We start from the raw sequence: 15,156 nt of genomic DNA on the forward strand, positions 1-15,156 counted from the left end.
TCTCTCCCTGAGTTGCTTTTTAATTCCCTTTCCCCCCCTCTCTCTCTCTCTCTCTCCCTGAGTTGCTTTTTAATTCCCTTTCCCTCTCTCTCTCTCTCTCCCCCTGAGTTGCTTTTTAATTCCCTTTCCCTCTCTCTCTCTCTGAGTTGCTTTTTAACCCCCCCCCCCCCCTCTCTCTCTCTCTCTCTCCATTTCACCCTGATTCGAGCTCTCTCTCTCTCTCTCTCTCTCTGTCTCTGAGTTGCTGTGTGTTTAGGTTTGGGTTTGGGTTTTTTTTTCTCTTGGTTTGGTTGGAAAGTCCTAAATGCCATCAGATCGCAAGCATCAGTGAGTGGGAGAAGGTGTGCATTTTCCTCTCTCTCTTTCTCTCTCTCTCTCTTCCCTCCTTCCTCACTCCCTCCCTCCTAACCCACCCCCCCCCCCCCAAAAAAAAAAGAGAAAAATCCTTCCTATTCGCATTCTTCAAGTGGACAAGTGCAAACTTCCCTGATACATTATGGAGGGTGTCCGGAGCATTGGCGTTGTGACTGGTGGAGTGTTTTTGTGTGTAGCCCTGGGGAACCTGCTCCATCTCAGCCAGGGACAAGTCAGCCACAGAGCCGAGGGTAAGAGCTAATTTATTATTATTATTATTGCACACATTATTCCTATTGATCCCTCCTGGAGCTCACCAGTTGTGATTTCTATGCTGCTGCTTTTTGCTTTTCTTTCTATATATATATGTATATATATATATATGTATATATATATATATATATATATAGTGTTGCAACATGAAGTCATTTAAATCACACTGATCGCTGGACCTCAAGGACTCTTAAAGTTGGGAAGTTTTCGATTTTTTTTGGTGGGTTTGGGGGGAGGGGGGGGGGGGTTAAGTTTCTGAAAACGTGTAGATCTGAATCTGTCCCCCCCCCCCCCCCTCCCACACACACACACACACACACGCCCCCACCCCTGGGAAACATTGAGTGGGGCGAGTTGGGGGGAGTACCAGGGATGGAGGGAGAGAGAGGGAGAGGGCTGTTTGCTGCAAGTTTTGCTCAGGATCTCGCTGGCTTTGTTGACATGCACAACACTTTGGTTCCTACCAGGAGATACTTACTTCGTCTTGTTGTTGCTTTCCCCTCGGCTCACACTTGAGATCGCATCTCGCAAAAGGAATTTGGTTGCCTGGTTGAGAAATGCACCTTAAGTTTACATGCCTTCTCCTCCAGAGCCCAGTGTGTGTGTGTGTGTTGGGGGGGGGATCAGAAGACTAACTTCCTTAAGACATAAATGCACCCCCTCCCTCCAAAATGCTAACTTTTAAAGTCAATTACCAGTGATCCACTGGTGTGCAATTTTCTGTCACCACCAACGCAAGGAAATGGTGACTCTCTGCCTGTCATCTTGTCAAAGGTATTGCCTTGTGGATCCAGGCTGTAGGCAAAATAGCTCAGGAGGGGAGGGGGTTGGGGGTGTGGGGGGGGTGGGGGGTGGGGGGTGGGATTGGGGCAAACAATTCATAAAGAAATAAAAGCAAACTCTGCTGACATGACTGTGACTTTGATGGGATATCGTTCTCTGCTGCTTCCACGTTGGTGATGTTTTTCATCGCGAGTGTCAAGTGATTGATTCAAATAAAAGAGGTATTTTTTTTCTTTGAGAGACAGAGAGAGAGGGAGAGAGAGAGAGAGAGAGAGAGAGACTCTTATCATGTTAATTCTCCTGTATTAACCAGGACTCAAAGGACTGTTTGCACCACAGAGATGTCCCTCGGAGGGGCTCTGTGTATTGCATCTGCAACTTCACCCCCCAAAAAAAAACATTTGCACAACGTTATAACTGCGTTGATCCCCCCCAAAAAAACACACACACTACACACACACACACACACCTTTGCAATAACCTCAAGCATCACTGCCTGAAGTTAGAGCCAAGTGGGATTCTCACGCGGTAAATAAACACTGAGCTCTTAGGGTTAACACAAACACGTCGATGCCCACTGTTGGTGGTCAATACATTGCAATTGAAATTGGAGCTCGAAATCTTCTGCTTTTGTTTTCGAAGTCGTGCAATAACGCTTCTCCCCCCACACACACACACACACACGCACACACACGCAAATACTCCGCTTCTCTGGTCTTAACGCAGCGAGTAGATTGCGGGTTGGGATGATCCCCTGCAAAATGCAGTCGTATTGAAGAGCTGAGATGTAGTTAAGAGAGAGAGAGAGAGGAGGAGAGAGAGGGGGAGAGAGGGGGGAGGGGGAGAGGGTGGGGGGGGGGGGGAGAGAGAGAGGGGGGAGAGAGAGAGGGGGAGAGAGGGGGGGAGAGAGGTGGGGGGGGAGAGGGGGAAGAGGGGAGAGATGGTGGGGGGAGAGTGGGGGAGAGAGAGGGGTGGGGGGTGAAGGGACAGAGAGAAGGGGGGAGAGAGAGAGGGGGGGAGAGAGAGGGTGGAGAGAGAGAGGGGAGTGGGGGTGAAGGGAGAGAGAGAGGGAGGGAGAGGGAGGGAAGAGGGAGAGAGAGGGGAGAGAGAGGGGGGAGATAGAGAGAGGGGTGGAGAGAGAGAGGGGGGTGGGGGTGAAGGGAGAGAGAGAGGGAGGGAGAGGGAGGGAAGAGGGAGAGAGAGGGGAGAGAGAGGGGGGAGAGAGGGATGGGGGTGAAGAGAGAGAGAGATAGAGAGAGGGGGGGAGAGAGAGGGGGGGGAGAGAGAGTGGGGGAGAGAGGGGGGGAGAGAGAGGTGGGGAGAGAGGGGGAGAGGGGAGAGATGGTGGGGGGAGAGTGGGGGAGAGAGAGGGGTGGGGGGTGAAGGGACAGAGAGAAGGGGGGAGAGAGAGAGGGGGGGAGAGAGAGGGGTGGAGAGAGAGAGGGAGTGGGGGTGAAGGGAGAGAGAGAGGGAGGGAGAGGGAGGGAAGAGGGAGAGAGAGGGGGAGAGAGAGGGGGGAGAGAGAGAGAGGGGTGGAGAGAGAGAGGGGAGTGGGGGGTGAAGGGAGAGAGAGAGGGAGGGAGAGGGAGGGAAGAGGGAGAGAGAGGGGGAGAGAGAGGGGGGAGAGAGGGATGGGGGGTGAAGAGAGAGAGAGAGAGAGGAGGGGAGAGAGAGAGAGAGGAGAGAGAGAGAGAGAGAGAGGAGGGGAGAGAGAGAGAGAGGGGGGGAGAGAGAGAGAGAGAGGGGGAGAGGGAGAGACTGCTGTTCTGTTGTGATGTGACAGTGAGTGTGGAGGCAGTGAAGAGCTGTAGAGAAGCCTCGGGAGTTATCCCCAAATCAAAGCCACAGGACTCCCAAAGCCTTGAGATGTGCTCTGTTTAATGGTTTTTGCTCACATTGACCCCCTCTCTCCCCCCCCCCCCCCCCCCCCCCCCCCCCCCCCCCCCACACACACACACACTCTCCCTCTCTTCTTTTTGGGGAACACATTTATTCCAGTGCCTCCTGTATCTAACACAGGGTCAAACTCTGCACTGAGTTGCTTCTCATCAATCATCTTTGCAGCGAACCAACCGTGACAGATAAACTTGTCCCTAATAAAACCTCCCTCGCTCTTTCTCCCTGATATGTGTCATTGCTCCCATCAGACTGGTTTGGTTTATTATATTATATGTGTACATATATATATATATATATATATACATATATACCTATAGATATCTATAGACACAGGCGATGGTCTGCGGGTTTCCAGAGAGTGGAGGAATGTATCGCACCGATTGCCTTTGGAGTCTGAAACAATACTTTTAACTCTTTCAGTAGCCCCAATGCAGCAAAACGTGACACCAAATTCATGCTACCATAACCCCCCCCCCCACATACACACACACACACACCATCACCCCCCAACCCCATTCCCCCACACACACACAAAAAAAAATTATTCACAGAAAATAAAACAGTCACCACTGTATGCTATTTGAGATATCATTCATAAAATAATATTTGCTGCGAATTGTTGGTAACTGATTGTTGTTGGAGGTGTGTGGGGTTGGGGGGGGTGGGGGGTTAGCCTTATCCTCTGTACATGTCCTTCGATCATATCAGCAGTTGTGTTCTCCACAACTAACCTTTTACAATTCATCCTGACATTTTCCTTAACCGTGTCACCTATTCGGTAAGAAGAGGACTTTCTTTTTTTGAACCGAGTGTACAATACACAATTACGTTTGTATCAGCGCCTTTGAAGGCGTGAAGACGTCCCAAGGCGCTAGACAGTCAGGGATTTGGGATTGAGAAATTGAGTTAAATTGAGAAGGCGGGCAGAAGTTACAGAGTTAAACATGTTTACACATCAGTTCTATTGTTGTTGTATGAAATTGACCAGAGAACACACCGAGGCTCATTCCTGGATGGGTTTGAAATCCTGGATCTCACTCCAATTAGTTTGAGAAGCAGCTTAAATAGGAACAAACCAGATATGTGCTGTGCTGAGCATAGAATTGCAGATTTAACATGATTGGCCAACTTCAGCTTCAGTGGACATGGCTCAATTCAGATTAAACAAAGATACAGTTGAATTTTCCAAACAAAGCTGTATTTTACTGTTGCGACCCTTAACAAATACTTTGCCCTTGAGTAACAGCCAGTGTATTAATGAGCTCAGTGCCTAAAGGGACAATCTTTCCAGGGTGGGAGTGATAGTTTCTATAAATTTAAATCTCGCTAACATTTTATTTGGCAGATTGTAGGATGACATCTTGTCTGCAATGCCAATTTAAAGGGGATTGACCCTCCCCCCCCTTCCCTTTCATCGTGGCGCACTAAACTGGATGCTGTTTTTCAAGATCTTTTATCAACAGAGATGTAGCAAAACATGTTTAGAAGGTTCATTAACTGATCACAGTGCTGTGCAGCATTCAACAGGCATTTGGCTTCAGTGGAAATTGCACTGAGCGTCTTGTAGGTATTTCCAGCACCTAAGGCAGTGCAGGATGGACTTTCAGAGCTTGCTGTTCATGCAGCTGAAACCTGCGCAAACTGTTTGAAATGGGACAATACCTTTAAATTGCCATTGAGGACAACAACTTGATCACTTGATCCATGACTGTTTGTGGCACATTGCTGTGCGCAACTAGCTGCACGTTTCAGCCACAAATTACATTGTCAATCCACTTTACAATATATTCTGTGAAGTACTTTGAGACTTCCCAACAACGTGATGCGGCGCTATATCAAATTCAAGCATTATTATTATAACATTTTATTCCATAATCCGCCAAATAAAAGTGCTTGAGAGATTAATGTAATGTAAAGTACCACTCCCACCCTTTGTTTTACAGGAGAAGTGAATGTTTCTACTCATCAGTTCTTGGATTGATCAACCTTCCACATTGGTTTGCCATTGTCAGCATCAAATGCCCATAAGGCAAGTGCTGCAAGGGCTTTGATAGAGTCAATACAGATAAATTATTTCCACTGCTCAGTGAATCAGTGACTGGAGGGCATCAATTTAAGATAGTTAACATATGAACAAATGGGAAGATTAGGAGAGTTTTTTTTCAGGCAGAGAGTAGTTAGGATACGGAATGCCCTCCCAGGACTGGTGGTTGAGGTAAGGACACTAGACAAATATCTGAAAATGAGTAAAATACAGAGCTATTGGAAAAGGTCAGGTACAGTTATTATAGCCTGAATGGCCTCATTCAGGGCTCAACATTTCTACTCCCTAAAGGAGACTGGTTGGAACTACAGGTAAGATTTTGCACGGGTTACATCACTCTGTCTCAGTCACCACTTGGGTTCAAAGGCAAGGTTAGTGCACAAATTAAGAGGGCTGAGGGAAGCAAGTGGTGGTGGAACTCACATCTCAAATAATTGAGATGGGTTATTCTACAATCAGTGTTCCCCCACAAAATTACACACTTCACAGGAAATTCTGTGAGATGCTTTTATACATCTATCCGATGTAAAAGGCATTACTTTATATCAAATGTGATTTTCATTTCATTTAATGGCATCATAAGATAAAGGTGCAGTATACTTTTTCAGGAGGGTAAACTTGGAAGGTTTGGGACCAGTAGAACTTTATGTAGAAGAACACAATAGTGATAGGAACCTTATAGAATAGAAATGTACAATATGCACAAGAATTTATTCATATACATTGCTTGTGGTTGTGTTGGGGCAGTTTAGCAGGGTAATGGAGTACAGGAATGGATCCACGACTAAATCCACGACTGTTTGTGGGTCACTGCTGTGCACAATTGGCTGCTGCGTTTCACCGACAAATATACAGTCAATTCACTTTACAGTATATTCTGTGAAGCGATTTGGGACATCTCGAAGATGTGATACATATCAAATGCAAGGATTTGTTTTTATGGTGTGCCCATGTTTGGAGTAGCACAAATGCAGAAGGTTGGCCTTTGTGTTAACACCAGTTCTGTGCCCTCAAATAGCCCCTGCACTAGTGACAATTTCCTACTGCCTCTGAGAGCAATAAGGCCACACAGCAAGTAGCAGAAACACCAGCCACTGAAGTAGGTTTATTAGACCAAGTCACTGATACATAGTAGGTATTCCATACATCTCTGCTTGCCCATAGCTGACTATTCAGCCATCCACCAGTTTCCCTCAACAAAGGGAGTACCAATTAGGACATTTACATAACTAGTAGAGAGAAGCTCACAACACACAAAGGACAAGCAGATTAAATGACATTAAATATGTACACAACTTAATAAACTGAAAAGGCTCGAGAGATGATCAGGTGAAGTGCAGTATATAAATGCAAGCTGTTGTTGAATATACAGTGGAAGCCGGTTAAGCCGTACACTTTGGGGACGGATGTTTTGTCTGGCATAAGAAGTGCCCAAGGGTAATGGAAATACCAATGCCGCCAGCAGAGGAGCACCCCCAGCGCCATGTAAAAATATGTGATAATGTTGTTTCACTTGAAGTCATGTTAACTAACCAAACAGGACATCCGGTATTTCAACCTTGGAGTTAACCTTAAAATCTTGTACCTTATGGAATTCATTAAACTACATTCACCTTTGGCCGCAAAATACCAGCAGAGGGGTGGCCATTGCCATTCCTATTGGACGGGAAGGTAACCAATTGGAGGTGGCCTGAGGTGACTGACAGCCTGAAGCCGCTTGTTATTGGATGGCTCAGCTGTCAATCAATTGTGATATTCCCTCCCTGGTTCTGCCATGTTCCTCCGCCCCCTCACTGATTGACAGCACAACTCCAGCCGCTTGTGAATGGCTGGAGTCCACTGTCAATCAATCTTAGACTCCTCCCATTTACATCCAGAAGCCCCACCCTCCCCCCTTCTGTGGACACACAGAAGGTCAGAGTGAGTATATTCAATGGCGACCAGCGCAGCATTTTACCCGGAGTAACTGGATTTTTATCCAAATCAACCGGGATATTTAAAACAGGTAATAATACAAATGATTCGGGGCTGGGGATTTTGATCAGTTTACCAGAAGTTTGCAATTAACTGGCATCTGGCAAATGCAGATTCCATTGTATTCAGTTGAATATATTTCAGTATATTTTACAATCTGTCATTCTTTAATAGCGCTGACGATAAAGGGTAGTTTGTACTGAAGCCAAAAAGTAAAAGATTTGCAACACAGAGAGAAAAAATAGAGATTTCAAATGACTATGGATAATAATCATCTTTCCTTGCACTTGTTATAGCTCCTTTTATGTCAGGAGAATGTCTCAAAGGCTATTCCATCAAGTGAAGTGACTGTGTATTTTGGAGGCAAACATAGCACTCAATTTGCACATGGCAATGGAGTGAATGACCAATTTTATTTGTGGGATTGTTGACTCCCAGCAAAACAAAGGTAAATATATTTTCCTGAATTCTATGAGGTACAAGATTTTAATAATAATAATAATAATCCTTGCATTTGATATAGTACTTTTCATGTCTTCTAGACATCTCAAAGCGCTTCACGGAATATACTGTAAAATGAATTGACTGTATATTTGTGGGCAAAATATAAATTTCAAATTTATATTTAAAGTTAAATTTTAGTTTAACTCCTACTTTAAAATACTTGGTATCCTGTTTGGTTAGTTAACATTACTTCAAGTAAAAAAACATTATGCCATATTGGCCAAGGCACTGGGAGAAATTTCCTTCTCTTTTCAAATTAGATCTTTAAATTCACCTGAATAGACAGACATGATCTTGTCTCATCTGACAATGCAACACATCCCAGCACTGCGTCCTCAGCCTCTCTGGTGATCCTCCTCTTCCACAGTGATATTGCTATTTGTGACCCCTAAAGTTGACCTATAGATCAAGTTCAATGTGCATTCCAGCTGTATAATGCTGCAGGAGATCCTTCTTCATGGCCTTCAGCAAGGTTTGAATGAGAGAAACTGGCGTTTATCCTCCCTTTTGGCAAATTATTTGAATTCCTGTTTCTTAAATTGCTGAGAGTAGTACCAAACACAGACCATTTGTTTATTAGCACTGTCTCCCAACATTCTATCCCTATTTATATGCATTGACATTGGTGTTGAAACCAGGAAACACAAAAACTTTGGGCCCTGTGGGCCTTAGCTTAGAAAAAATAATATCTCATTCACCAGAGTGATATTCCTATTTCAATACCAGACCTTCTTATGACATTTGAGCGCGAGGTTGCCAAGTTGGATTATATTGTTGGAAAAGTTTTGTACTGTGAGCCTTTGTTTATTGGGAACTATCTTGAGCTGTTTTAAACTCCTTGCATGAGGGAAACCAGTTAGTGGGGGAGGAAACTTTTAGCCTGTAAGTCTGTCTGGAATTGCATTTATGTCACGTAGCTGAATGGGCAGTGTGCTAACCCACATCACTGCCAATCCCAAGTGTCAGTATTTTTAACATAAATGGGTTGAGAAGATGGGATGTATTTTCTGAACAGTTCATTGTACATTGATGAACTTGATGGATTTACATTCACATCTGTGTCTCCAGTGGGTGTACAGATAAAATGGAGAGAGTACCAGCTGGAATAGATCAATGTTTTAATTTTAAAAGGATGAGATAAAAACTTTTTTTTTAAATCATAAAATCAAACTCTCAGAAGTGAGATTACATGAAAATCAATTTGAAATTTACTCTTGTTGCTACACCAAATGGTTGAAATATGCCGTGGAGAGATAGTTTAGGTGTTTATATTTTGATAACATTTATTTATAAGAATGTAAGATGTAATTCATAGCAATCAGTTAACAAATTAGCATTTTTACCCCATGGAGTGTTCTGACTTGGGTAGGTGAACTCTGTGCTGCAAAACCAAGTGAATTCCTGTCCTGACCAACAATTCCCCAAATAAAATTGGCCACTCACTCTGTGGATATTGCTCAGTGCAAATGGATTGATGTGTTCACCCACAATATACAAACAGTAAAACCGTTCTATAGTATATTCTACTGATTTATTATTATATATCCTGCGAAGTGCTTTGAGATGTCTCAACGATGTGATAAGGCTCACAAAAACAAATTATAAAAAACAATTATAAATTGGTCATTTTCAATCTGCGACTGTGGGACACTGCTGTGCGCAATTGGCTGCCGCGTTCGCCCACAAATATACAGTCAATTCACTTTACAGTGTGTTCTGTGAAGCGCTTTGGGACGTCCTCCCGACGTGAAAAGCGCTATATCAAATGCAAGGATTATTATTATTAAGGCGCTATATCAAATATTAAATGCAAGGATTATTTTTATTTCTATTAACTCCACCTATATGTTCCCAAATAAGGATGTAATTACCTTATTTGGAGTACTGCGATCAGTTGTGGGTACTCAATCTTAGGAAGGATATATTACTTTATCCCATGACAGTTCATTCAACTAATAACTGGGTGAAGGGGCTTAGCTATGATGAGAGGATAGGGTAGACATGAGTAATTTTCCTTAGAGGAGAAAAGGTTAAGGAATGATTTGATTGAGGTATTATTCTGTTGAAAGGAATAGATAGATTGGATAATGGATGACACTTCCCTTTGGTAGAGGGATGCATTAAAATCACAGAGCAACAACAGTTAAAATTGATATCACAGTATAATTCACCATGCAGAGTTGTGAACCTGTGGAATACTCAATCCTAGAAAGCTATAGAGGTGGAATCAATAGGGATGTTTAAAGGAGAGATAGACAGGATACAGTACTTCGGAAGTGTGACAAAAGAGCGGGGCATTGGGATTAAATGATCTGCCAAGAGCTATAAACTGGTGGAACAAACTTAATGTCCTCCTCCTGTCCTAGTTTTTTTTTATTCCTACATCACTGGTCAGAATGAACACCTCAGTATTCCCATTAACAGGGTGTACTATCTGTTTTCTTATGTACCTGTGATACAAGTGACATTTTTCAAGTGTGAGTGTAGACAGTGAGTGTTTGCAGGAAGCTTAATTGTGGTTATTTATTACACCCACATTTATTAACCTACACCATCCAACCTACATACTTGCATTTCACAGCAGGAGTCAGTGGAACAGAATCAGGAGAATGACGTGTGCCATTTCCTTCTCTAATCAAGACATCCTGGTCCCGATTTCTGTTCTTTGTTTTTTTTGGTCAGCCAGGTGTCTGACACATGCGGAAACCAATGCTTAAGAGTATCCAAACCAAACTGGGAATTCCATGCATTCCGCCTTCATATGGAGATTCCTGGGATAGGTTTTTGGAATGGAATGTGTGCTCTCCTGGAATAAATTCAACTTTTTGGCTCAACATTTAAATTAAAAAAATTAAGACTAAACGTTCTCTTCTGTGGAGTCCTGTAGCTCAGTGGTTAAAGCACTCGCTTTGCAAGTGAGAGACCTGAGTTCCAGGCAGGGCGAAACCTTGGGCAAGTTTCCTTACTCCACACGCCTAATAATAATCCCTCCAAAACCAAAAACAATAATTAAGTGGTCATTTTCAATCCACGACTGTTTGTGGGACATTGCTGTGCGCAATTGGCTGCCGCGTTCGCCCACAAATATACAGTCAATTCACTTTACAGTGTGTTCTGTGAAGCGCTTTGGGACGTCCTCCCGACATGAAAGGTGCTATATCAAATGCAAGGATTATTATTATATACTGGATGCTTGAAAAATGATTGAAAGTGTCCCAATAGCTCGCTTTGAGTAATGTTTGGGATTATGTAAATGTATGGAACAGATTCCCTTGGGAGAAGGTGGAAGTAGAAAGTGTTGATTCTTTCAAAAACAAATTAGTTAGGAAATAATATCTTATGGTTCAGTACATGACATGATGCATGCGACTTCCAGGATGGTGGAAGGCGAACTGAATGGTCCTTGAACATCTTCCGTCTAGGAATTGTCATGTTCTTATTTGACTGCCAAGAAGAAAATATTTCCCTTTAAAGAGACAATTATCGAATGCTTCAAACAATATTTGATAAATGCTGTGATCTCTCTGGAACAGTCAATGTGCAAAGCAGTTGCAAGGATAATAAGCTCTGACCCACTTTGTTATGAAAAAGTTTTAAATATAGAAAATCCCATAAGATAGCCTCACACAACTCCTGCCTGTTTATGTCATAAAATGTGCAGAATACCATTGCGCTATTGTTCAGCAATAGTTCTTACTTAAAGTCTACATATAACCTATATCTCTGTCAATATAGGTAGCAAATGAAGGGATATGAAGATGAATGTGATCTTGAAACGGATCTTGAAACCGGTTTAGACATTGTTAAATAATAATCCTAATAATAAATAATAATAATAATCCTTAACATATGGTATAGACCTTTCATTTCACAAGGATGCTTCAAAATACTTCACATGATTTACTGTAAAGTGAAATGACTGTGTATTTTGAGGTGAGCACCTACAATCTTTTTAGGACTTCAAATGTAGGAAAATGTAATTGTGTATTTTGATACTTGATGCATAAAAATATTAATATCCTTACATTTGGTAAAGCATGTTTCACATCAGGAGGATGTCCCATAGCGCTTCATATGATATACTGTAAAGTAGAATGACTATATTTTGTGGGGATACATGAAGGAGAAAGGAAGAGGGGGGTATAGGAGAGAGGATTAGGATTGGTGGCAGCTCATGTGGAGTACAAACACCAGCATGGACTAATTGGACTGAGTGACCTGTTTCCGTGCTGTAATGTCCCATATAATCCTAAGTAATATTTTGATTTTTTTTACAAAAAACATGAATTCCTAAAATAGTGTGGTCTACACTGGGAGAAAATAGGGAATACTATGCTCTACTTTTCTGTAGCTTTCTCACCTTATTGTCTGGTTGAAAACTGACACAGTTCATCCATGTGTAATTGACTCCTTCAAGCACAAGGCAGCTTCCATGACCACTCGGATCCTGAGTAACTAAGCTGTCAGAAAAGGTTCTATGAGCTGACTGGCCTACTCCTTCCTGTTGCTGTATTGAAAGGATAGTTGTGTTTGTTTCACATCAGTTTTCTTATCTTAAAGCATAGGCTCTTTCTGGGGTACACACTCCAGTGTGTGTGTGTGTGTGTGTGTGTGTTCAGCCTAACCTGATCCTTTTCTCACTTATCTAATACTTGCACGCATTCCAGTAAGTTTCACAAGATAGTGATCTGGAGCAGATGCTTTGGATAATTTACCACCTCCTCAATCTTTAGGCCTAAAGCCAATTGCCATGTTCTACCACAAGCCTAGCTAAGATAATAATAATATCACAGGCAAGGGTGGAACGTGGGAACTTCCTTTTAGTAGAGGCTCTACTGGACAAACTCACTGAGCCATTGAGAGAGCCCAAATATGTTTTTGTATCCCACACAAAACACAGTAACCACAAAGGTATCATGTTAAGAAAATGAATTCCTGGGTTAAATTCTGATATTAGGACAATGTAATCTCTGTGATGGTGATTACAGGTCCCAGGGAAATCAGTTTGGATAATAATCTCAGCCTCTGGATAAGAATCTATGTTGTAAAAACACTTATTGGCACCGTTGATGGGGCAATGAAATGGAAGTGTTATATTGGTGCAGTCAGAGGTTGGGTGTGGAGTCACATTACGTAGAATTATGTACATACATAAAATTACATAGAACCTGTAGCAGTGAAACAGACGTTCAGTAGAACGAAACCGTGCTGATGTTTATAGTCGACATGAACCTCCACCCATTTCCTCCCTCCCACCCCTCTATTCCCTTCTCCCTCAAGTATGTGTCAAGTTTCTGGGAGCCGGAATTTTTCCCACTCAGCTCCTGATAACTCAGGATAAAATCTACCTAAGGCCTAGAATTGCAAGCTAAAGCACTAACGGGTAGGGTGGATCTAACTGACAAGTAGTGGGAAACTTGCTAGAATAATTAATACTTTCTGTTTCAGACACTGGAGCTCGGGTCACTTTGTGAGATGAGTATATCACACTACAAGCTTTCAACTATGGACCCCAAATTCCACCTAGTCTTAGCCTCTAAGACCACTTTGTGTATGTAAGACTGCTCAGAATTATGGAAAATTCTCAAATTCTGAATTCCAGAATAATGCAGAAGTCTGGAAATTGTTTTTAGAAACTGGAATAACAGCATCAAAATAAAAACTGAATTGAAAGTGTCCACACTCTTGCAAAATCTTATCTTTTAAGACAAAATGGTTGTATAGGCTCCGAGTAGGTGGAATTCTAGGCCTTATGTAGGTGCTCCCTGTGACAGAATTGTGCAGTTATTCTGATGTCTTTTCTCTCTCCAGAAAGATGATTTTTCTGTAGATGAGCAAACGACTGATAATAAATAGAATGTATTATGTGAAGCGTTCGTTTGAGTAGGAAGTGCACTTGCACCCTACAGTTTGTGCAATAAAACATGACACGCTTTGTGTGTTGTCAGATGCACTTTTTCATTTCCATTGGTATCCAATTAGTACTCAGCAGGGGCCTGTCCAAGCACCTTTCATCAAACTATAAGTGTCTCATAAAAGTCACTTGATCTATTCATTTTACACTGATATAAAAGGGTTATTGCATCTATTCTGGCACAGTCTTAAAGCTTGTAGTTGCAAACAATCCTGGCACAAAGACATGGTATAAAACTTGCCTTTTGACGTCTGGTTTTGTACTGTATTCACACTTGCATCTTCCCATATCCTGTTTACAATATGTATTCAGTGAGGTGTCAGCATGATGCCACTTTGTCAAGTACCAGTGTTGGCTTGACAAGCTCTAGAGCTGGCTCTGCTTCACGGCATTCACAGTAGGATGGCTCTCGTCATTGGTAAAAGTTGAATTTTGAAATGTAGAAGAGTCAGGAGTATACAGTGTGTTTCCTGATTCAAATGTGCCCAGAGATACCAAATTTTACAGTTCTGACACCAATTGTAGTGTTATACTGTACTGTCCAGTCAATCTTTATCATTTACTAGCAGTAAAAGAAAACTTATGCAACCAAAAACCAGATGGTGCTTTTCCTTGCTGTTTCATATGTGTTTTTATATTACTAACTTTGTCCTGGTGTAAAGCTTGTGTACCTTTCATACCAGTAAAAAAAACCTTATTTATGCATTATGGATTGGGATTGAAGATGGAGGTGGTATGGAATGGCATTTGTATTCCAATGGCCTTTGCCGTCTCTATGGAAACAAACAGCGATCATTGTTCATGTCAGTCACACGTAAATTGACGTGTTGGCTTGACACCCACGGTTGAGTCACATCACTGGTGCCATTGTGCGCGACTTCTTAAGTGTTTCAGGAAGGTCTGTTAACAAGAAAGATTCAGTCGAAATTAGCAGAAGTGAGACTAGGGGAATTTTCATCAAGAGAGGATAGGACTTCCTGTTAAGGGAAAGAAATGATTTGAGGTAGTCATTTTTTTGGAAATTAGCTGAAAGTAGGACTTCTGCCAGCAATTAGATCTGTTTTAGCTGAGAATAAATAATAATCCTTGCATTTGATTTAGGGTTAGGGTTATCACATCATAAGACATCCCAAAGGCTTCACAGGATATACTGTAAAATTGATTGACTGTATTTTGTGGGCAAAAGTGAAGAAGATAAGATGGTCTGTTTGTGAGAAATCAATTTGGTCTTGATCTTGAATGGATTCTGATAAATTTAAGGACAGCAAACAGGCCTTTACAAAGGTTTCAAACCTAAACCATTTTGCTGTCCTTTATTGTAAGCATGGAAGATAGATGTGAGCACATGAGAAAGAAGACTTAGGCACACTTATGAGACTTTCAAACCGATTTCTTACAGAAACAGACTTAT

The 15,156-nt window shown here is 42.2% G+C and overlaps 1 protein-coding gene across 1 annotated transcript in view; it reads left to right on the forward strand.

The window, feature by feature from the left end:
• The first annotated feature begins 422 nt into the window (after positions 1-422).
• plxdc2b (plexin domain containing 2b) overlaps positions 423-15,156 on the forward strand; it is a 201,869-nt gene continuing 187,135 nt past the window's right edge. Inside the window, exon 1 of the mRNA XM_042346004.1 lies at positions 423-605. Within this exon, the coding sequence (XP_042201938.1) occupies positions 497-605 (109 nt within the window). The 5' untranslated portion in view covers positions 423-496. The remainder of the gene's footprint in view (positions 606-15,156) is intronic.

Source organism: Callorhinchus milii, unplaced genomic scaffold, assembly GCF_018977255.1.
Source record: "Callorhinchus milii isolate IMCB2004 unplaced genomic scaffold, IMCB_Cmil_1.0 Scaffold2, whole genome shotgun sequence".
NCBI classification, from domain to species: Eukaryota; Metazoa; Chordata; class Chondrichthyes; order Chimaeriformes; family Callorhinchidae; genus Callorhinchus; species Callorhinchus milii.